This window comes from Palaemon carinicauda, chromosome 19, assembly GCF_036898095.1.
Source record: "Palaemon carinicauda isolate YSFRI2023 chromosome 19, ASM3689809v2, whole genome shotgun sequence".
NCBI lineage: Eukaryota > Metazoa > Arthropoda > Malacostraca > Decapoda > Palaemonidae > Palaemon > Palaemon carinicauda.
The window spans coordinates 119,608,967-119,630,951 of record NC_090743.1 but is presented as its reverse complement, the minus strand read 5'-3'; the positions used below and the strand labels follow the sequence as shown (position 1 = coordinate 119,630,951).

The 21,985-nt window shown below is 40.1% G+C and overlaps 1 protein-coding gene across 1 annotated transcript in view; it reads right to left on the bottom strand.

Moving 5' to 3' along the window:
• Positions 1-1,420: 1,420 nt before the first annotated feature.
• LOC137658794 (apoptosis-inducing factor 3-like) overlaps positions 1,421-21,985 on the bottom strand; it is an 88,040-nt gene continuing 67,475 nt past the window's right edge. Inside the window, exons 9-11 of the mRNA XM_068393839.1 lie at positions 21,435-21,566; positions 4,461-4,677; positions 1,421-4,269 (exon numbers count right to left, since the gene is read on the bottom strand). Of these exons, the coding sequence (XP_068249940.1) occupies positions 4,061-4,269; positions 4,461-4,677; positions 21,435-21,566 (558 nt within the window). The 3' untranslated portion in view covers positions 1,421-4,060. The remainder of the gene's footprint in view (positions 4,270-4,460; positions 4,678-21,434; positions 21,567-21,985) is intronic.

Here is a 21,985-nt window from a genome sequence, read left to right as displayed (position 1 = left end):
TTTATTGAAATTTTCAAGAAACTTCTACTTAGCTAATACCCCTAGTACTAACTCTTCTAAAAGGAAAATTTCAATAGATTTCTACTTGTGTTTAGAAACCTCCACGCAAACCAGAATGGTAGTCTACTATTGATAAAAGATTAAAAAAAAATATACTCAGGGCCTACTATGATTTTATATATATAAAGACAATGGATAGACGAACTTAGAAAATTTGTAGGTATTGAATTTGACTGTCATAGACAAACGATAAACAGACACGAGTGGAAAGACATGTCTGAGGCCTTTGTCTTGCAGTGGACTAGTTATTTATATATATATATATATATATATAGATAGATAGATAAATAGATAGGTACAATAGATAGGTAGATAGACTAGTACTACGAGTCTTAGCTAAGTAGAAGTTTATTGAAATTTTTCTTTTAGAAGAGCTAGTACTAGACTGCTTAAGCTAGGCTTATTTCTCATGAAAACTTTTCCTTTGTCTTAATTTGCTTCTGATATGTTCATGAATATGCACCTATTTGAGATTCTCCTTTTATAATTCAAGCAATTTAAAAAAAAAAAAAGTTCCGCTAGGAAAGGTGTAAGCCCAGTCCACAACAATTTTAAAATACTAAGATGATGGTTTTGTCTAATCTTGCAAAAATTAAACAAATAAACTAATTCCTTATTTTTCTTCTTTCTGCCACTAAACCTCGGCTTTTTAAGAGTATTCTTCTTGCCTTGTTTTATTCTCATGACACGAGAGCAATAAAGAAGACTCAAAGTGTTTTGGCAAAAGACGTCAGCATAAAGTCTGCGAATACTACAGCATTTTCTCCTGAAGCGATCTTGCTTTCATTTCCTACCAAAGTATTTCGACAAAATTAAAACAACTCACAATACAGTAGCTATATTTCCATTATTTTACTTCAACATTATTATTATCATTATTATTATAATTATTATTATTATTATAACAAGGCAAGCTACAACCCCAGTTGGAAAAACAGGATGATACAAGCCCAACAGGGGAAAATAGTCCAGTGAGGAAAGGAAACAAGGAAATAAATAAACTATAAGAGAAGCAATTAATAATCAAAATAAAATATCTTAAGAACAGTAACATTAAAACAGATCTTACATATATATAAACTATAAAAAAAGAAAAAAAAAGAAATACGATGTAGTTGCCAAAATGATTATGCATCAATATAAAGCATGAATTTGCTAGCTTTTATACTCACATAATTGTTATATTTTTTATCACTAAAATCTAAATATTTACTTTTCTTCTTTTCTTTCCTGCAATAACAATTTGTATTACTAATCCAAATAAAATAGTCAATATATATATATCAATTTTACGAGAACATGGCAATGAAAATATCATTCTATAAGAAAAACATTGAAAGGGTAGAAATCAAATTCAAAAAATCATTTACCACTTTATTAAACAATATTCCACAGAACAAAATTAAATATTTTACGTTGTAGATACATGATTCCTAAGACAAGAAAATGCATAGATCTTTAACCAGGTACTTTACTAAAACAACAATAAAACCTTTCTATATACTCTAAGCTTTAAATACATTGTAACACTACAAATGCACCAAAAACACAATACTGTAAATAAATGAACAAAAATACTGTAATTCTTTGGACTACACATAGCAAAAACCAACGTTTGAGTATTCTGACCTTTTGAAACTCGAGCCTCCGGAAAAAAAAGTATTCTAACTCATTAACGAAAGTCATAAATGGATTCTGGTACCATTACAAGTCCCTGAAAAGTCTCACCCTTTCATAAACAAAGTCAAACTGCAATTGTTCCAAACTTCCTGAAAACTTGAGCTAATACACAACGCACATTTGATCAGGGCCTCTGCCTGAAAATGATTCAAGGGGCTGGTGAAGCCACAGGAACAAATAGAATACTACAGAGTCCTGAAGCATTCCTTCCTCACATGAAGTAACTAAATAAAATTCAAATACTGTATTCTAACCCTAAAGAAAAAATAAAACCTTCTGGATGAAAGTACTCCAACTAATATACTGACAACAGGTGAACAATACCGAGATAATGCAATGGAGTTCTAAAAAAAAAACTGTTATCTTACCGATAGACATTTACAAAGAAATCCAGAATAAAATTATAATCACTGTGAAACAGTTTAGCTAAAAGAATAGAGTGAATTTAATATGGTAGTATCTATATTGACAATGTTCCCTTAGTTTTCATTAGCATTCAAGATATTTGTCATACAGAGGGCTAACTGGACCACTGAACCTGAGTAGCGAATCTTCAGACGTACTTACAACAGTAAATCATATTACATTATTTCTTTATACCACTTAAATGTCAGTGATCCAAAATGAAACCTGCTATCAAACAAGAATAAAAGAAGTGATAATTTTCATTTTTGTGGCAGCCTTTTTTATTCATAATTATGCAACCGTACGGTGAATGCTAAGTGCCCACATTGAAGTGTTTATATAAAAATATTACCTATAAGTTCTTTACAAGGTAAAACAAAGTTTCTGAAGTTACTTGGAGAAAGTGAAATACAAAAGTAAAAGATGGACCCATTATTTAAGACAACATTATTCTACATTCTAGGTGATGCTCTAAATTGTATGTGATGAAACAACTTCAAAATAATATATATAGTTTCTTTTAGTTTTAAATAGTCTACAGATCCACTATTTTCCCTATAAATGAGTACTTAGTTCCTTAACCCATTTTGAAAAAAAATTTGGGCTGTAAATAAGGACATATAATTAAAAACTAAATACACTGAAATAAGAATGTAAGGGAATCGTCAAATACCAAAGTATTCAAAGACTTCTTTGGCTTCCATTTTAAATGATGTTGTCACCTACTATACTCGTTTACGTTCACATGTGAAGAGAGATACTGGAATGTATGATTGATATGTAACAAGATCTTGTCCTTAAAGCATTCATAAATGCATGAATTGGACTTCTGCACATCCTATTACTATAAAAGAAACAACAAGCTTGACCACATTGTGTCAAAAGTTCCAAAGAGGTATTATGTACGTTACTGAGGAAAAACATCGTGACGGAGATGTCACTAGAAAACTGATAACATTGATATTTTATACTGTATTGTAGCATGAAATAAACATCAAAGACTGTACAGTATATAAAATGATGTACAAAAGTGATTCCATTAGATGCACTGTACGTAATTCACTCAGACTTTCAAATTATCAGTAGAAAATAACCTCATGATTGAAGATCATTTTAGAAAAAAGAAAGAATACAAAAAAACACTTTGTCTTTAACCATTAATGAGATTCCAACACAGTAGAAAAAAAAATAGAGGGTTTGCATGCACCAGAACAATATCCCGTAAACAAATTAAGAAAAACCTTAGAATTAAAGACAGTAAAAACTACAAGGCCATTCTTTTTCCTTAAAAAGTACAGTAGCAGATAGCATAATCCAAAGTGCCAAGTTACACATACACCACAAAACCTGACATCTACCTCACCTCTGGACATTTCACAAAACTAGAAACGAACAAGAACCAAGATAGGGTCCAAAATGTGAGAGACATTCTGAGGTGACAAGTCCATAACCAAACTTGTTTGCAGCACATGACCCATAACAAAGGAAAAAAAAAAATGAAGAAATCCCAAGTTCTTTGTTATGCTTATAATTAATATCACACAATCTTTGAAAAACCTATCTTTTCAATTCTAGAATGCTTGCCTGCATAATCAGATCAAATAATAGTCAAATGTATAAGCCAGTCTTTGTTTATTAAGTACAAAGGAAAATCCTTGCCGAAAAATATAAATTAGATTTGGTTTTCATTATATCAAATTTCTCTTCAATGCAAAATTTACACCAGGTAATGCTAAATATAGGTGGCCCTGTGCCATGTACAAATAGGCCACACAGACCTAGATTAAAAAAATATGTGATGTCATATGTACAAAAAATAAGTGATTCTTCTTTAAACTAATCTCACTTAAGATAACAAAAACGTACAAAGGCACGAACATCATCAAGACACACAAGCACAACAACACAGAACCTCTTATAGTTTCAAGGCAATGTCACCATCCTCTAGTACCTGAGACTTAGTTAGGAATTCTCCTTTATTGAGCGACTCGGCATATTTTGCCGCCGCTGGATCCTTCCCTAAGCTCGCCAAGGCCACAACGCGATCATCATTGATGTAATACGCGATGAAGGACAGATTATCAAGGCTTCCCGATATCAAAACTTCATCATACCTTCCATGACCTGTTGAAAAAATTAGTAAATTGAATGATAAAGAGCAAGTATGACTTGAATGTTAATTAGATAATGTACAATATTCCTATAAATAAAGGTCAAACAGTAACTTACTAACTTATAGCATAAAAAGGCCTCTGAAGTTTAGGAAAAAATGAAAAAAGCCTAACCCTTTGCAATGAGCGAAACAAAGTTCTTACCTGTGTATCGTAAACTCTTCCCATACAAAACCGACCAGAAGAATGGCACAGATCGAACAGGCACACCCTGACCCATCATGTTACGGGCAGCATAAGCCCCGTGGCCGAGGGCAACTTGCCAGTGGCCAATTGCGACACGAGCTCCATCGTGAAGAAACAGAGGGAACAAGGCAATATCTCCACCACAGTATATATTGGGGACACTGGTCTCCAGGAACTGAAAACATAAACAAGCAAAATGAAAATAAAATCTTATTTATAAGATTTTAACATATCTCTATTTAAGGTTTTAAAATACTGAATGCACCTATAATCAATATTTTGAAATCCCCCTACAAATGATTAAAACATTGGAGGACCTATAAACTACTGAATCTCTAACAATTATCAGAAACATTTAGATACACTTTGAAATTACGCTTGGTTAAGGCCCAGAAACTCCTCTACAATCTGAAGCATGATTCTAATTATGAATTTAATTTACGAATGAAAATATTAGGATAAGAAACAGGTCCCGTGCAAAGGCATCTAAAGTTCCTTGAAATAAGTTTTTCCAATCTATTGCAAAATGGCATTTGACCACATACTGTACTCGGCTTCTACTGATAATCCACAACGTTGACTATTCGTTTTAAATCATTATATAAAAAGTCCTGTAAATGTAATGAGGAAGAGCAGATTCCATTATTTCAACAATATAAACCAAAGGTTACAGGAATATGATAACCTAAAGCTAAATACACACAGAGGGTAGTCAGGCTTATGAATTAGAAATACACTGATTCCAACAAGACTGTTCCAACCAACATCTTCAACTTTGTGTGTGAAAGTTGTCTCACTGGAATCAATGTATTATATAATTCAGCTTAAGCCCTTAGCTCTGCCTGCACATCCCGAATTATTGCCAGATTAGATGCAGGCTTAGTCCTATACTGTTTTACTGGACGGGGTTCATCCTAGTCCTTTTTTGATAGCCGTAGTTTGATTTTGCAGTTGAATGAAGATGTAAAATCACAACACAATTAAGCTAGAATGAAAGTAACATGGCCACACCACCTAAAATTCAAGACGCCACAAAGAAAAGGTTCAAATAAACCAGTTATTTTCGTGCTGTGAAAAAATACGTCACTAAGCATAACCTTTCAAACAAATGCATAAATATGCAAATAAGAATTCCCATAAAGCCCACACTTTCCATATTTTTCACAAACAATTAAATCTGCAGAATGTTCTTCTAAAAAATTTAAGTTACTGTACATCATAAAGTGTATACTTACTTGAAAGATGAACAAAAAGCTCATTAGGTCATAAGTAAATTTTGAACTAATATATTAAAAGTGGGAAGGTACCTACAAAAAGATTTACAGATCCCTAACTATTGTACTATACATCTAATCATGTGCAACTGTGCTAAGATACCTACATCTCTCTCAATGTGCTCAAAATACTGAAACTTACTTCAGAAAAAAACATAAAGAAAAAGCATCAGAATTAGTGATTTAAAAATCCTAAAATTTAAGCCTGCATGCAAGTGAACTTTTAAAGCATTTTCATATGTTATTTTTCAAATTATTGACCACCTGAGTCTGCAAACTGGTTTCCAAAAGAAGTAAGGCAAGTGGCAAACGCAAAAATATGTGCAAAGATTTATGGATTACCCATAGTCTCGCTGCAACGTGCAAACCGCAATCGTAAAAGTACTACACAATCTCAAGCTTGCTTATTACAGATGGAGCAAAAGGGCACAATTACCATAGTATATTAATACTCTTCCAAACACAGGAGAATCTTCAAGAATAATACCAGATTGTGCTTTCCTATTCAATTCCATATTTTATCACTGTACATTTCATGATGACAGCCAAGATATCTGCGGTGGATAAAATTATACAGCCTTCAATTACGTATCCCCATCCTTTAGCAGTGAGCTTAATAAGGTCAGGATATTATACCATGGGTCCTATGCCACTTTCTAAATAGGAAGAATAAAATATGCCAACCAAGTCTTAATATGGAGTTTTTATGATAAAACAAAGTTTTATGAATACTTACCTGGCAGTTATATATATATTGCTGATATCTCTAAATCGGCAGAATTTTTCAAAACGAGGCAACCGCCTTGTGGTGGTTGGGAGGTAGGTGGTAACACCCGTCACAGGGTGGTCCAAGGAATCATTCCCGTGTCCAAGACTTCAGTTCATCTATGCCCGACCTGTCTCCTGAGGGGAGGTGGGTGGGCCTTCGAATATATATATAACTGCCAGGTAAGTATTCATAAAACTTTGTTTTATCATAAAAACTCCATTTTTATGAATAGTGCTTACCTGGCAGTTATATATATATAGCTGATTCACACATTTGGAGGAGGGAAACAGACTGTAAACATCGTTGGGGAAACAACAAAAGAGTTGTAGGAGATAAAAACACCTTGATTCCTTGCCTGCTAAGGTAGCTGATTCAAAGGTACAGCCTTTAGAGTGGCTTTCCCTTAGGAGAGTTTATCCATGAGTAAGCCTGTAATGCTGCAAAAAACTCAATCGAGTATGTCAAAGGGATAAGACCAACAACTTGACTAGACTTCAGAAACTACCTTCGCCCCATATAATAAAAACTGCAACCTTACTAAAACTAACCACCTAACCCTGCAACATAGACAAACTATCTATCTAGACTGAGGTAACCACACCACAAGACGAAGTCCTCAGACTATCATAAAAACACAAACCCTCATACATGCATATAAACCAAGGATGAGTGGGGTTATTAACTCCTTTGCCTAATACAGAAACCGCAGCTATGTATGGGCCCAAGGTATAGCACTTGCCAAAGTCTACTCTCACCTCTCTAAGTTAATGAGAAGCGAAGACAGAGTTGCTCCTCCAGAAAATTGCATCCATGAATAGCCTAACTAACATATATTCCTGATATGCCAGAGAGGTAGCAATGGCTCTCACTTCGTGAGCCCGTAATTTCAACAGGGCGAAGTGTTCCTCCTCACATAAGAGGTGGGCTTCCCTAATTTTCTCCCTCAGGAAAAAGGACAAAGCATACTTAGACAGGGGTTTTTGGCGGATCTTTCACTGAACACCATAACAAGTTGGATGCACAGCTCACGTTCATAGTGTGAGCCAAAAAAACTTTGAGGGACCTAACTGGGCAGAGGAGTCTTTCCTTCTCTCGACCCACTAGGTTCGTGAGGTTAATGACATCAAACGTCGTAGGACAGGGTTACGAAGGGTTCTCGCTCTTTACAAAAAAGATGAACCTTAAGGCACAAACTGCCCTATCCTAATTGAAGCTCACCCTCTTCCCAATCGCCTGGACTTTGCTGACCTCTTGGCATTCGCTAGAGTCATAAGGGAGAGGGTTTTCTTCGCTACAACCCAAAGAGAGGCTAGCGAGATAGGTTCAAATTTCTTGGAGCACAGAAACTTAAAACACCACATCCAGGTTTAAGAGTACCTATTACGTCGTCTGAAAAGACCCAATGAGGTCCTGCAAACCTTGATTTTGGGACAACTCTAGGCCTCTATGCCTAAAGACGGCGGAGAGCATACTGCTGTATCCATTGATGGTAGATACAGCCAGCTTAGCATCCTGTCTGAGGTACAAGAAGAAGTCTGCAATCTGGCTCAGAGAGGTAGTGGATGAGGAAACTTGTGCCGCCTGCACCAAGCTCTAAAGGTCTCCCACCTAGATTGGTAGACTCTTTGTGAAGAGATCCTCCTTGCTCTGGCGATAGATTTCGTCGCTTGTGCCGAAAAGCCTCGAGATCTGACAAGCTTCTAGTCAGTCTGAAGGAAGTCAGTTTGAAAGCGAGGGGGTTTTGATGATACCTCTCGAAGTGGGGCTGTTTGAGAAGATCTGGACTTGCCGATGTCTTCTTGGGAAGTCCATCAACATGCCCATCACTTCCGAAAACCATTCCCTAGCAGGCCAGAATGGAGCCGCTAGGATCATTCGCCCCGAATCGAGGAAGCGAATTTCCTGAAGACCAGATTGATGATCTCGAACGGGGGCAACGCAAACATGTCCACCCCCGTCCAATTCATCAAGAAGGAGTCCACTGCTACAGCTTCCTCGTCCGGGACTAGGGAGCAGCAGTAGGGGATCCTCTTCTTCCAGTTGGAGGCAAAAAGGTCTGTTACAGGTCTGCCCCACAACATCCAGAGACTGACAGACTTGCGGGTTGAGAGACCATTCTGAGGGAAAAACAAGTCTCTTCCTGCTGAGCATGTTTGCCCCGATGTTTCTTGCCCTAGAACAAACCTCCTTTCTGGATCCAAGAGATCAGAACGAAGGCGTCCTTGATCTCGACACACGATTCGACTAGTGTCATCACGAAGTCCTAGATTCTCATGTTCAAAGTCATGCCTCATGCTAGAACTTCAACGTCGAGCGTCCTGAAAGACGAGGTGCCGATCGTCCTGTAAGACGAGGCGCCGATCGTCCTGTATGACGTGGCGCCGATAGTCCTGTAAGACGTGGTGCCAAAAGTCCTGTAAGACGTGGAGCCTGTAAGACGTGGAGCCGAGAGGTTAACAGAGCGAGACGCTGAACGTTCTAAAAGACATGGTGCTGAGCGTCCTGGTGTCGGAAGACACTCTTCTTGTTGACAGGAAGACCTAATTATTTGATAGGCTCAACGTTATCTAAAAATCCAGATACAGGGACGCTCTGATTTCTCCAGAGAGCAGTATTCCGCTACATAAAGCAAAAGTTACGTGAACATGAGAGGGGCGGAGCTGAGACCAAAACACACGCCCGAAACTGACCCATTCTACACCCGTTCTTTCTTGTAAACAAACCTCAGATAAAGTTTGATTGCATAGCCTGCCACTTAGACTCCTCTCTAGAACTGGGAGAGAGAATCGTTGTTGCTAAAAACTAAAGGAGGTTTCCCTATAAAAGGAAAAAGTAATCCTCCTTCAGAAGAAGTACTGACCAAAGGTCTGCTACCCTCTTCTCCAAAGATTTGATGTCTCCATGGAGAACTTTGACTTCTGAACGAAGGCGTAAAGAGCATTTACGTCCAGGACCGGACAAAAGACTCCCTCTCCCAAAAGAGAGACATTGAAGTTGCAAAGTCGGTTAGGCAAAAAAGTCTTATCGGAGTAACTAACAAAGGAGGATTCACTAGGAAAAAGATTTCGCATCCATCCTTAGTAAAAACACGGACCAAAGGTCTGCTCCTCTCCTCTCCCAGGCTCGCCAGAAGTAGCAAAGTCTGGCTCCTACTGTTGTTAGTCATCAAAGGTTTCTGTTTTAAGAAACAAAAATTAATATATTCTTAAAGCTCCATTAATGACCACGTGAAAACTCAGAGGGTGGGGAACATGGAGCAACAGAACTTAGGATCCTCTCCTTCTGTTAACCTCAAACAATTCAACAGGAGAAAAGTGATCACTAAAGTCATCCTTGACAAAGATCTATTAAGACGTGGCGTCCCCCTGAAAGGACAAGGCGGCGATCGTCCTATAATCCCGAAAGACGAGGCGGCCCTCGCCCCGAAAGACGAGGCGGCCCTCGCCCCGAAAGACGAGGCGGCCCTCGCCCCGAAAGACGAGGCGGCCCTCGCCCCGAAAGACGAGGCGGCCCTCGCCCCGAAAGACGAGGCGGCCCTCGCCCCGAAAGACGAGGCGGCCCTCGCCCCGAAAGACGAGGCGGCCCTCGCCCCGAAAGACGAGGCGGCCCTCGCCCCGAAAGACGAGGCGGCCCTCGCCCCGAAAGACGAGGCGGCCCTCGCCCCGAAAGACGAGGCGGCCCTCGCCCCGAAAGACGAGGCGGCCCTCGCCCCGAAAGACGAGGCGGCCCTCGCCCCGAAAGACGAGGCCGCACTCGCCCCGAAAGACGAGGCGGCCCTCGCCCCGAAAGACGAGGCGGCCCTCGCCCCGAAAGACGAGGCCGCACTCGCCCCGAAAGACGAGGCCGCACTCGCCCCGAAAGACGAGGCCGCACTCGCCCCGAAAGACGAGGCCGCACTCGCCCCGAAAGACGAGGCCGCACTCGCCCCGAAAGCCGAGGCCGCACTCGCCCCGAAAGACGAGGCCGCATTCGCCCCGAAAGACGAGGCCGCATTCGCCCCGAAAGACGAGGCCGCATTCGTCCTGAAAGACGAGGCAGCATTCGCCCTGAAAGACGAGGCTGCATTGCCCTGAAAGACGAGGCTGCATTGCCCTGAAAGACGAGGCTGCATTCGTCCTGTCTTGAAAGACTTAGCGCCGAGCGTTAAGGCAAAATGATATTCATTATGCCGCTCGGCGCGTTCGGTTCCGACCAGAGGGTTCATAAGGCCGACTGACGCTCTGGGACAAAAACCGAGTCAATGATGGTTTGTAAGCATTGATATTATCAGCGAATATCTATGGCTTAAAGTATTGCCATTAAAATCAAAAGTGATGCAATGCAAAACTCTAAAAGCAGTGTAAGAATCTAAACGTTCAACGCTCTTTGCTTTCCCATGGCAAGGGTGAGCATTCTTGTGAACGTTAACAGGAACGCTCGCGAGGGTGTTTGCTCGTGAGCTAACGCCTCTCGTTTCCTTTCGCCGATCGACGTTCCTTCTCCCATGGGCCGGGGAGCTTGGAAGAGGTCTAAAGCTAGGAAAACGACGTCCACTGTGCTGAAAGAATCCAATGCCTAATTTAGCACTGAAACTTGCACTATTAAACTCTTACACAAAAGACCATAATTAGTCCTGCCCGTTGTGAGAGAACTTATTCTTCTGCCACGGGCTTGAATGAGAAAGCAAAATCGTCTCTAGTACTTGCTATATAAACTGTAACAAAATATTTTTATAAAATATTAAACTGACATTTCCATAATGAAATAAACTTTCAAACATACTTACCCGGCGGTCACAAAAAGATAAAACCACCGGGCAAGAGTTGAGATTAAAAAAAAGATGTTGAACACACTCACCCGGTAATTACATATAACCACCGGTAAAATTAAATGTCATAAAAACCTACCCGGTAGTTACATAAAAACGCCGGGAAAGTTATACGTTAAAGAATAAAAAGAACAGAAAAAGGGAAAACAAATGTAATCCACAATTAATTCAAAAGGGTTTTCAAAAACAAGCGAGTTGTAGTGATAAAAAGAACAGATATAGCAATAACGTATCTATGTATATAAATGTAAACAATAGGAACGAAAATACTACTAAAACTAGAATTCCCATATCGTTGTTGTTGGAGTATAATAGCCAACACTTTAATTACCATATCGAAAAGAACGCTACCAAGGCATGTTGGGACTGCACCGATAGTAACGAGTAACAGTGTAAATTAACCATACGCTAGTTCTATTAATTTATGAAATTAGATCGATGATTTAAAGAACGAATACCAAATGGACAAATATTTCTTTAAAATTTTACATTAAAAGTTAAAAAACTTATATAAGTGGAATTCCTTCCATTCTTTACATAAAACAAATAAAGAGAATTTGCAAGACATACATGAAGATTACGTCACACAACTGTGACGTCATAGAGTTGCCGGAACGTATTTCCGTCATCAGGATAAAAAACTTTGCACCTAAAATATAGTGCACAAACAAAACCTCTGCATACAAACTGTGAGGATCAACCGACACTTTCGGTAACCTCACCTTGCATACATCACTCGCACAAACACGAAAATTAAGTTATCACCCATGATAAACAAAGTACTGTAAATAATAATAATAAAACACGATTGCCAAATCCCTAAATCAGTGTACTTCACCAAACGAAGTCCAAAAAAGCGAAGGGAAAATGATTCGAAAAACTCCCTGTGACGGGTGTTACCACCTACCTCCCAACCACCACAAGGCGGTTGCCTCGTTTTGAAAAATTCTGCCGATTTAGAGATATCAGCTATATATATATATATAACTGCCAGGTAAGTACTATTCATGAAAACGGTAATTTGCATAATTTTAATTGGGAAAAAAAAATCATGATGAAATTAAGGGTATGGACACATATGATGTGAGTTCAAAATAAAAAGTGAAACATCTTTCCAACTGAAATTGATGAATAACTTGAAAAAAATCTAGATTTTGAATTTATAAAAAAAAAACTTGAATTCTCATGATATGAATTAAAAAAAAAACTTGAGTACACTTAAGGATTCCTAGAAGTGCAAACTGGTTACCGATCTCTGCAAATTATGAATTATATCCAGAAGTAATTTTTCTTAAACCATTCTCCTATACATTTACAAACATTACTGTTTCACTTTCTCTGTTCAATACCAACCCATATGTAATGTTTTAGAATTGTAAAGCTAAGTAAAAGAAATCAGTCAGCATTCACAAAATATGTTGTCTTCAAGAAAATAAATTAAGCATAAACTAATCTTCGGAACCTACAACATAAATTCTCTTCGAGATCAGACTACTGATGAAACTACAGGACCACCAAGGAGAACTGAAGTATTTTCTAACAAACTTCCTGAAAACAATTTAGACACTGCTATACTCAGTGAAAGTTGCCTCCCATGTGAAGATTCTCTACCCTTAGTGGGTGATGAATGAACCATCTTCCAGAGTCTTACAAAAAGATTCACTAAGTATTCGTGGTGTGGGTTTTGTTACAAAGACCAAAAACCTCACAGACCTACTTGAAAGCCACAAGTGTCAATAAAAGACATATGACCGAGTACTCCACTGGAAAAAAAGGATATTTCTGGACACTCGTCAGCACTTACACCCCAATACTAGAAACTGATGAAATATGTTATTTTGATAATAAAATAAATTTTTGAATATACTTACCCGGTGATTATAATAGCTGCAACTCTGTTGCTCGACAGAAAAACTCTACGGAAAAATTTGCCAGCGATCGCTACACAGGTAGGGGGTGTACTCAACAGCGCCATCTGTCGTTCAGATACCCAGTACTCATTGTAAACAAAGAACTCAATTTTCTCCTCGGTCCACTGTGTCTCTATTAGGGAGGAAGGGAGGGTCCTTTAATTTATAATCACCGGGTAAGTATATTCAAAAATTTATTTTATTATCAAAATAACATTTTTCAATATTTAACTTAGCCGGTGATTATAATAGCTGATTCACACCCAGGGGGGTGGGTAGAGACCAGCAAAATATGTTTACATCATATGAGCTAAGAATTTTTATTTCATTTTAGAAGTTATCAAAATAACTAAACAAAATAAATTGGTACCTGGTAAGGAAGTCGACTTGAACAATTACTCTGCCTTTTTAAGTACGTCTTCCTTACGGAGCCTCGCGATCCTCTTAGAATGCTGAGCGACCCCTAGGAGCTGAAGTATCAAGGGTTGCAACCCATACAACAGGACCTCATCAAAACCTCTAATCTAGGCGCTTCTCAAGAAATGACTTTGACCACCCGCCAAATCAACTAGGATGCGAAAGGCTTCTTAGCCTTCCGGACAACCCAAAAACAACAATAAAAACATTTCAAGAGAAAGATTAAAAAGGTTATGGAATTAGGGAATTGTAGTGGTTGAGCCCTCACCCACTACTGCACTCGCTGCTACGAATGGTCCCAGAGTGTAGCAGTTCTCGTAAAGAGACTGGACATCCTTAAGATAAAAAGACGCGAACACTGACTTGCTTTTCCAATAGGTTGCGTCGATTATACTTCGCAGAGATCTATTTTGTTTAAAGGCCACGGAAGTTGCGACAGCTCTAACTTCGTGTGTCCTTACCTTCAGCAAAGCTTGGTCTTCCTCATTCAGATGGGAATGAGCTTCTCGTATTAACAGTCTGATAAAATAGGATAAAGCATTCTTTGACATAGGCAAAGATGGTTTCTTAACTGAACACCATAAAGCTTCAGACGGGCCTCGTAAAGGTTTAGTTCGTTTCAAATAGAACTTAAGAGCTCTTACAGGGCATAAGACTCTTTCTAGTTCATTTCCAACCATACGATAAGCTTGGAATATCGAACGATTTTGGCCAAGGTCGAGAAGGCAGCTCGTTTTTGGCTAGAAAACCAAGTTGTAGAGAACATGTAGCCGTTTCAGATGAGAATCCGATGTTCTTGCTGAAGGCATGAATCTCACTGGCTCTTTTAGCTGTGGCTAAGCATACCAGGAAAAGTGTCTTTAAGGTGAGATCTTTCAGGGAGGCTGATTGTAGCGGCTCGAACCTGTCTGACATAAGGAATCTTAGTACCACGTCTAAATTCCAACCAGGTGTAACCAAACGACGCTCCTTCGTGGTCTCAAAAGACTTAAGGAGGTCCTGTAGATCTTTATTGTTGGAAAGATCTAAGCCTCTGTGACGGAAGACTGATGCCAACATGCTTCTGTAACCCTTGATAGTGGGAGCTGAAAGAGATCGTTCTTTCCTCAGATATAAGAGGAAGTCAGCTATTTGAGTTACAGAGGTACTGGTCGAGGATACGGATACTGACTTGCACCAGTTTCGGAAGATTTCCCACTTCGATTGGTAGACTCTAAGGGTGGATGTTCTCCTTGCTCTAGCAATCGCTCTGGCTGCCTCCTTCGAAAAGCCTCTAGCTCTCGAGAGTCTTTCGATAGTCTGAAGGCAGTCAGACGAAGAGCGTGGAGGCCTTGGTGTACCTTCTTTACGTGTGGCTGACGTAGAAGGTCCACCCTTAGGGGAAGTGTTCTGGGAACGTCTACTAGCCATCGAAGTACCTCGGTGAACCATTCTCTCGCGGGCCAGAGGGGAGCAACTAGCGTCAACCTTGTCCCTTCGTGAGAGGCGAACTTCTGCAGTACCTTGTTGACAATCTTGAACGGAGGGAATGCATATAGATCTAGATGTGACCAATCTAGGAGAAAGGCATCTATATGAACTGCTGCTGGGTCCGGGATTGGTGAGCAAAATATTGGGAGCCTCTTGGTCATCGAGGTTGCGAAGAGATCTATGGTTGGCTGGCCCCAGGTGGCCCAAAGTCTCTTGCATACATTCTTGTGGAGGGTCCATTCGGTTGGAATTATTTGTCCCTTCCGACTGAGACAATCTGCCATGACATTCAAGTTGCCTTGGATGAACCTCGTTACTAGTGATATGTTTAGACCTTTTGACCAGGTGAGGAGGTCCCTTGCGATCTCGTACAACGTCAGAGAGTAGGTCCCTCCTTGCTTGGAGATGTACGCCAAAGCCGTGGTGTTGTCCGAGTTCACCTCCACCACTTTGCCTTGAAGGAGAGACCTGAAGCTTTTCCAGGCCAGACGTACTGCCAGTAGCTCCTTGCAGTTGAAATGCATTGTCCTTTGACTCGAGTTCCATATTCCCGAGCATTCCCGACCGTCTAATGTCGCACCCCAGCCTACGTCCGATGCGTCCGAGAAGAGAACGTGGTTGGGAGTCTGAACAGCCAGGGGAAGACCCTCTCTTAGGTTGATATTGTCCTTTCACCAAGTTAGACAAGACTTTATCTTTTCGGAAACCGGGATCGAGACCGCTTCTAGCGTCTTGTCCTTTTTCCAGTGAAAAGCTAGATGGTATTGAAGAGGACGGAGGTGTAGTCTTCCTAGTGACACAAATTGATCCACGGATGACAGCGTCCCTACCAGACTCATCCACAGCCTGACTGAGCAGCGTTCCTTCTTCAGCATCTTCTGGATGGATAGCAGGGCTGGGGGCTGATCGTCTTGTTGTTCAGCAACGTCCTCATCAGAGGGTTCCTCATCCGAAACTGATGAGGAAACGGCAACGGAGTGGGCAACGTCTGGCTCGCTGAATCCGGTCGCACTGGTGGATGCGTGACGGAGCCGGACGCAATATCATGGAACTGCTGCACAGTCTGTGAACTGTCAACAACCATGGGTGCGCGAGGAAGCACAGCGTCAACCCGAGACTGTCTAGACCATCTGGGTTGTGCAGTCAACACCCTACCGGGTTGCTGAGGTTGACGCACTGCGTCAAAACAAGTCACCTCTGCTGGTTGTTGAACGTCCTGAACGTCAACAACCACCTCCGAGCATCGCTTAACGTCAACGTGCGGCTGGCAACCCACACTGGGTCGCATCGGTGGAGGAACCACCTCAACTGGCAGACGCGAGTAGGTTACCTCAGCGTCAACAGGGCGCACAACCGACCGGTTGGAAGGTTGTTGGCCAGAAGGTTCTTCTCCGCATTTAAGTCCTCTATCAAGGACGCAAGCTTGGACTGCATGTCTTGCAGCAAAGCCCATTTAGGGTCTACGGGAGCAGGTGTGGCAACAGACGGGGTTAGCGACTGAGGCGGAACCGTTTACCATCCCTGAAAGCCTTGTTATGCGTGACATAATTGTACAGCAAAACTTCAAAGGCTCGACAACAGCTGTGAAGTTGACCTGTAAACAACTTGGAGCGTCTCCTGGCTAGGCGCCAGGGAGAGTCTACCAGAATTGTGAAGTCTATCTGGGCAGAGGCATGAACTCCCAAGCCGAGAACTTCTCTCGTGTCATATCAGACTCTCGCTCTATAACCCAGTTTAAAAGAAGGGAAAGCAAAGGCTGTATCCCCCAAACTCCTCCTGGTGAAAAACCAGTCGCCTAGCCAACGTAACGCTCTCTAGGAGAGCGAGAGAGCACTAGCTTAAAAACAACGGCTTCGAAGTAGCTAGGCCTAGTGTAAGCTCTGACGTTTAGGCGAACGAGGAGCAGCAGTTACAAAAAGATCCGGACGAAGATCCTTAAAAAAATCATCATGATTTAATTAAAGTCCATAGGAGGCTAAGCAGCTTTAGGCTCCTCTCCATCTGACAGAGTCCTCAAGGGAATATCAGTAGGAGGGAGAACAGCAACTTCCTCATCTACAGGAACCTTGTCCGATAAAAGCCGAGTCTCTCACTGGTGCATTAGTAGCGGACCAGAACGCAACGTCATGTAACTGCTTGACAGTCTGTGAACTGTCAACAACTGAACTGTCAACCACAACAGGTGCGTGAGGACGCACAGCGTCCACTCGAGACTGCTTTGACTGCCTAGACTGAGCAGTCAAAACAACTCTAGAATGCGGAGGTTGACGCACAGCGTCAAAACAAGTCAACTCCGATTGTTAGTGAACGTCTTGAACGTCAACAGGAGCATCAGCCAGTGGCCTAACGTCCAAATGCGGCTGAAAAACCACACGAGACCGCATCGAGTGTGGTTCTAAACAACCTGACTGACGTGACTAAGCTACGCCAACGTCAACAATAAGCACAAAGGAACGTTAGGTTGGCTGAAAGCCAGGATATCGATGAGATAAACGGCTAGACTCAACGGACTAATCGGCAGAATAGTCTTCCATAAGGGAGGCAAGCATATACTGCATGTTTTGCCATACAACCCCTTAAGGATCAACGGAAATGGTTGTGGTAATAGACGAGGGTAACGTCTGTGACCGCAACACTTTGCCTACAAAAAAAAAAAAGACTCTCGGAGTCTGTGTTACGCTTTTGTTAGGCGGCGAGCAGTTATCCGATGACTGCATAGGGTCAGAGCTGTCCTAATGGCTGTAACCAGGACGCTGGACCTGTCCTGAAAGGACTGACTTTCGCTTAAGGGCTTCGAAACCTTGTGACAGGTTTCTTATGCGAAAAGCCTACGGATGGCGAGGAGAAACAACGTCTCTCTCGTCTTATGGTAGGGGAGATCTTGGTAAGATACACCCGATACCATAGAGGGAAAACGTCTGTTCGTTGGTCAAGGCCTCTCGAACCCATAAGTCGTTTGACATTACTTCTCCCCTGGGCTTGGGAGCTTGTAAGAGGTCCCGGACTAGGTGAACGACAGGCACGAACAGACGAACCCTCGGACGCAACACTGTAACACTTTGCGCCTCGGACGCAACACTGTAACACTTTGCGCATATCACTTTATCACTTCGATTTTCTGTTTTGCACTTATTTCTACCTGAAACACGCAATTCTACCCTTCATTAAAAGGTAGTAATTGCGAAATTAGTCGTATAATGCAAGCTCATAATACCAGCAAAAAACAGAAAACATTTTAAGATAAAAAGAAAAATCAGTGGCTGGGAAAGAGACTAAACACTAGTTCATATAACTACGTTTTCAATCTCTCACCGCACATAGCCTGGGGACGAGAATAAAAACCTAAAAACGTTTTATCCTTCCTCCCCGTACAGCGACTAGGGACGTGAGTAACACGAGAACAACGTTACACGCTTGAACGGAACGTTTTCTCTCCTCTCTCTCCCTCCGTCTCTATCTCTCTCTCTCTTTCTCTCTTGATTTCGCACCTAAGAGAAGAGCCCAATTATATATCGTCAAAAAAAAAAAACATGTTATTTGACTAAAGGAAAAAACTGAAAGGTTTTTCAAATAAAAAGTTCCTTTAAATTAGAATTTAAAACATTTAAGCTAAGAAAGAATGAACAAAACGTCAGAATCGATTTACTCTTACTGCAAAGTGAAACCGTGATACACTCTCTCTCTATCGTAACGATAGAGCGCATGTTGAACGTCCTGAACGTCAACAACTGCGTAGCATAAAAAACTAAACGTTAGTTCATCTTTGAAAACAGTACGAAGACTATCAAAGAAATTCTTTCATAAAATATTACATTTAAAAAGTTTTAAATCCTTAGCTCTTTAAAAGCTAAAGACGATATAAAGGGCTCAACGTTGATTAACTTCGGTTTCCAAGTTAGGACCGCCTACTCTCAGGAAAGGTCTATATAAACAAAGCATTAAAATTTATTTTTATATGTTTATAAAAAATGGAAAGTTAATCGAAGAGGCCTAATAAAGGCGGAGAGATATAAAATATATAGAGGAAAATCTATAACGTGATAAGATAATTACTAAAAGCCTAAACACACTTCCGTCTAAGGGAAGGGTCGGCCATTTAAAAGTGAAAGAAAGTCCATACTCTCTTTGTCACCATAATTAAATCTATCCAAAACGAGTTCAAGTTTTAAGATGAAGATAAAACACCTGCATAGCGAAAGCTCAAAACTAGAATAGTGTACTTCACCAAATAGTTGTGAAAACAAATCCAGTTAGCAACAGCGAATTAGTAGGTCTTGCCGGTAGCCCGACAGAGAGAAAATTGAGTTCTTTGTTTACAATGAGTACTGGGTATCTGAACGACAGATGGCGCTATTGAGTACACCCCCTACCTGTGTAGCGATCGCTGGCGAATTTTTCCGTAGAGTTTTTCTGTCGAGCAACAGAGTTGCAGCTATTATAATCACCGGCTAAGTTAAATATTGAAAAGAATAAAATAAACTTCTACTGTGCCCTTGATGCAGTACTACAAAACCTCAACAGAAATGACAAGGTTATCTTGCTGGGAGATTTCAATGGTTGCATTGGGAAAATAAGGTTGTATTTGGAAGGACTATATGTCATCCTAGGACAGGCAATATGAATGCAAATGGCCCAATAACACACGGATGCATCAGAGTTCCTAGCTAGATATGTCGCAACCAGACAGAGCAGTACTAATGATGTAAGCATTAATTGAGCTGTGCTTGGGTCAAGTGTGTTGGACGAATCCTTGACTAGCAAGATCCACCTCCAAATTCTAAATTCAACCTCAAAGTGTCTAAGAAATTGAACTGTGCTACACTGCAAAACAATTTGAGCCTAAATTACTGTGGCCTCGTTTCCTGTACTGAAAATCCCGAGGAAGATCCAGACATTGAGTAAGCAAAGTTTCAAACTGATACTAGATGCTGCACAGACAACAATTGACTTCACTTAATGCTCTCATGCACACTGGTTTAATGAGAAATCTCGCATCATACACCAATTACTTTAAAAAATTTTTAAACATATACAGTACTGCATATCTTACAAAGCCCCACTTATCTGCACTATTCCAAAGATGGAAGGACCTGAGGTTGGAGGCACAACGTCAAATGTTAATACTACAGAACTAATGATGAATAGAAAAGGCTATCGAAATTCAAAGACTTTCTTGATTAAGGCAACATACACAGGTTTTAAAATGCCATATAATCCATTTATGGGCTTAAGAAATACACAATCACGAGTTAAACACACATGCGGGCACAACAATACTCAAATGACAGACAGATTCTAAACCACTGGCCTGAGGATTTCAATGCTGCATTAAAATGTTGTAAAACTATTGATGAGTCTTTCATTGATGTCCTGCCTAATTACCATTCATCCAGTATCTCGATTAAGCTTCCAGAATTGTACGAAGTCATGAGTGCAATAAAAGTTAAAAGCTGCTGTCTAGACATCATTCCTGGTAAAATTTTCAAGCAGCTGCACAAGATCCTGCTTGCCTACAGAAAGGAGAGCAAATATAAAAATCCTTTATAGACTCCTCAATAATTCTTATCTATAAGAATAAAGGAGAGAGAAGCAACTGCAACAACAGCCGAGGTATTTACCATCTATCTGAGGAACTTTAAATGTTGTCATACACAAAACAAATGAATGTGACTTTCCTAAGTGCAAAACTTCCACTTCACAATTTACTGATAAACATGTACATACTGCATACTATACAGTACGTACATGTTTATCAGTAAATTTTAGATATCTATGCTCCAAATTTTTTAGTGTATTTTACGAGGTGTGAATTCATCTAGAGTGAGGAAGTAAAAAATAAACCAAATGCTGCCTAAAAAAGTTGAGTGAACAATGTAAATATTGTGTTCAAACTCACGCATTGTTTCAGCTTTATACTTTCTTTTTAAAAAAACCAGCTTATTTCATAAACTAAAAACATGAATATAAAACAGTAACAACAAAACAGATTATAATAAGTGTGGTAAGATTTATAATAAAAGTGTAGTAACATTAGGCTGGCCTTGAAATTAGCGTTGGGCATTTACATGGAGTATATGATAAGAACTTTGGGGTTCACCCTTCACATGGGGTTATCCTTTACACAGTAATATACGGTCACTACAATAGAGTATAAAGTAGTATCATATCTATACTAAAACATAATATAATCCCATTTTATTAAACTACCAAGATATTCAAAACATTTAACAATTAATATTAACATTATTCATGCTATAATACCAAAGTAAAAAACCAACACAGTACCTCGTTCACTTCGACGTAGCCATTTTCATTTCGCTCAATGCTTGAGCCAGAGAGGAAATCAGTCTCCGGGACAACTCCAATGCCAGTAACGACAATATCAGCTTCAATTTTCTCCTCATTATCGAGCAAAACCTGTCAAACAGTTATAAAAATAAATTTTAAAATCATTCAAATTAATTGTAATAGACTCCAGGCTCTGTTAACCTGTTCAATACTTAAATCTGTACCTTTGACTTAAAAGACAGACAAGACAGTGTTAATTACAGTACTTTGAAATCCTTCTGAAAAAAAAAATCAACAAAGAATTTACATAGATAGTGATATATCTCATCAAAAATACAAGATGGTTAAAAAATTTACCCATGAAATACAAGGTTAATCTTCCTAAGACCTCTATGTAACAAGAAAGAAAGAAAAGGCCTCTCTACAAACATTAAAACTGACAGTCAAAAGTCAAATTCTGCAGTGACAATTAATAATCTACATCAAACGAAGATTTCCCTTCCAAATTTATTTTTAATCCTTTCTCTCCCTATCATTAAAAACAAACA